The sequence below is a fragment of the Corvus brachyrhynchos genome, unplaced genomic scaffold (genome assembly GCF_000691975.1).
Source record: "Corvus brachyrhynchos isolate BGI_N302 unplaced genomic scaffold, ASM69197v1 scaffold248, whole genome shotgun sequence".
NCBI classification, from domain to species: Eukaryota; Metazoa; Chordata; class Aves; order Passeriformes; family Corvidae; genus Corvus; species Corvus brachyrhynchos.
In genome coordinates, this window is record NW_008239641.1 from 126,387 (window position 1) to 128,276 (window position 1,890).

The 1,890-nt window shown below is 50.3% G+C and overlaps 1 protein-coding gene across 1 annotated transcript in view; it reads right to left on the reverse strand.

Annotated features, from left to right (window-relative positions):
- Positions 1 to 890: 890 nt before the first annotated feature.
- The window catches only part of TYK2 (tyrosine kinase 2), a 19,173-nt gene continuing 18,173 nt past the window's right edge, over positions 891 to 1,890 (reverse strand). The window contains exon 25 of the mRNA XM_017742324.1: positions 891 to 1,081. Coding sequence (XP_017597813.1) covers positions 947 to 1,081 — 135 coding nt within the window. The 3' untranslated portion in view covers positions 891 to 946. The remainder of the gene's footprint in view (positions 1,082 to 1,890) is intronic.

Consider the following 1,890-nt stretch of genomic DNA (forward strand, 5'->3'; position numbering starts at 1 on the left):
CGCGAGAGGATGGGATTGGGAATAAGGCAAGAATTCCAGAATTCCAGAAATCCACCCCTTTTCCCTCAAAACCTCCGGCCCCGGTCTCGTTCACAGTGTTCGGGAGGGGGGGGGATCGGGAATTTTGGGGCGAATTTGGGGTTTTTGGGGGGTTTGGGTCCGGAATTGGGCGTCCCCCGCTCCTTCCATGGCATTTTTGGGGTTTTTTCCCAACATTCCATGGATTTTCTGGGGTTTTCCACCCCATTCCATGGAAATTTTGGGGTTTTCCCCCCCATTTTCCGTGGGATTTTTTGGGGTTTTCCACCCCTTCCATAAAATTTTTTGTGGGGGTTTCCCACATTCCATGGAATTTTGGGGTTTTTTCCCCACTTCTATGAATTTTTGGGGGTTTTTTTTCCCCACTTCCATGGATTTTTTTGGGTTTTTTCTCCCCTTTCATGGACTTTTTGGGGATTTTTTTCCCCCCCTTTCCATAAATTTTTTGGGGTTTTTTCTTCCCACTTCCATAAGTTTTTTGGGGTTTTTTTTTCACCCCTTCCATGGATTTCTTTTTGGGGGTTTCCATGGATTTTTTGGGGTTTTTTTTCCCCACTTCCATAAATTTTCGGGGTTTTTCTTTCCCCCTTCCATAGATCTTTTCGGGGGGCTTTCCACAGAATTTTTGGAGGTTTTTCCCCCCGCATTCCATGGAATTTTTTGGATTTTTTTCTCCCCACTTCCATGAATTTTTTTGGGGGGTTTCCAAGGATTTTTTTGGGTCCTTTTTTCCTCCTTCCATGGATTTTTTTTTCGGGGGTTTCCACAGAATTTTTGGAGTTTTTTTCCTCCCCATTCCACGGAATTTTTGGGGTTTTTTTTTTTCCCCACTTCCATGAATTTTTTGGGGTTTTTCCCCCCCCATTCCACGGGATTTTCGGGAATTCCCCCCCCGTCCCCCCTCCCCTCAGCAGAGGTTGAAGACGGAGGGCGCCTGGGCCCGATACTTCTCCTGGAAATTCCTCAGGATCGGGATGAGGTTGGGGAAGGCCGGGCGGAACGAGGCCTCGGCCTCCCAGCAGTTCTTCATCAGCCGGTAAACCTGGGAGGGGAGCAGCCATGGGAAACCGGGAAAAGCCCGGGAAAAGCGGGAAAAGCTGGGAAAAGCCCGGGAAAAACCGGGAAAAGCTGGGAAAAGCCCGGGAAAACCCTGGGAAAAGCCTGGGGAAAACCGGGAAAAGCCTGGGGAAAGCCTGGGAAAAGCTGGGAAAACCCTGGGAAAAGCCTGGGGAAAACCGGGAAAAGCCTGGGAAAACCTGGGGAAAGCTGGGAAAAGCCTGGGAAAAGCCTGGGAAAAGCCTGGGAAAAGCAGCCCCAGCTTCCCCTCTGCCTCCTCTGCCCCCCAGGAATGTGCAGCCCTTCCCTTCCCTTCCCTTCCCTTCCCTTCCAACTTTCCTGCTCCCCTTTTCCCTCACTTCTCCCCCTTTCCCGTTTTCCTCCTTCTTTCTTCATTTTTCCTCCTTTTCTTCCCCATTTTCCTCCTTTTCTTCCCCATTTTCCCTCCTCTTCCCACTTTTTCCCCTCCTCCTTTTTTCCCTTCCTCTCCCCCACTTCTCCTCCTTCTCTTCCCAATTTCCCTCTTTTTCTCCCCATTCCCTTTCCTTTCCCTTCCCCTTTTCCCTCTTTCCCCTTCCCCACTTTTCCTCCTCCCCTTCCCTCCCCCTTTTCCCTCTTCCCCCTCCATTTTCCCCCTTCTCCCATCCCAATTTCCCCCCTTTTCCTCTTTCCCAATCCCCCTTTTCCTCTTTCCCAATCCCTTTTCCCACTTTTCCCCCTTTTCCTCTTTCCCAATCCCCCTTTTCCCACTTTTCCCCCTTTTCCTCTTTCCCAATCCCCCTTTTCCCCCTTTTT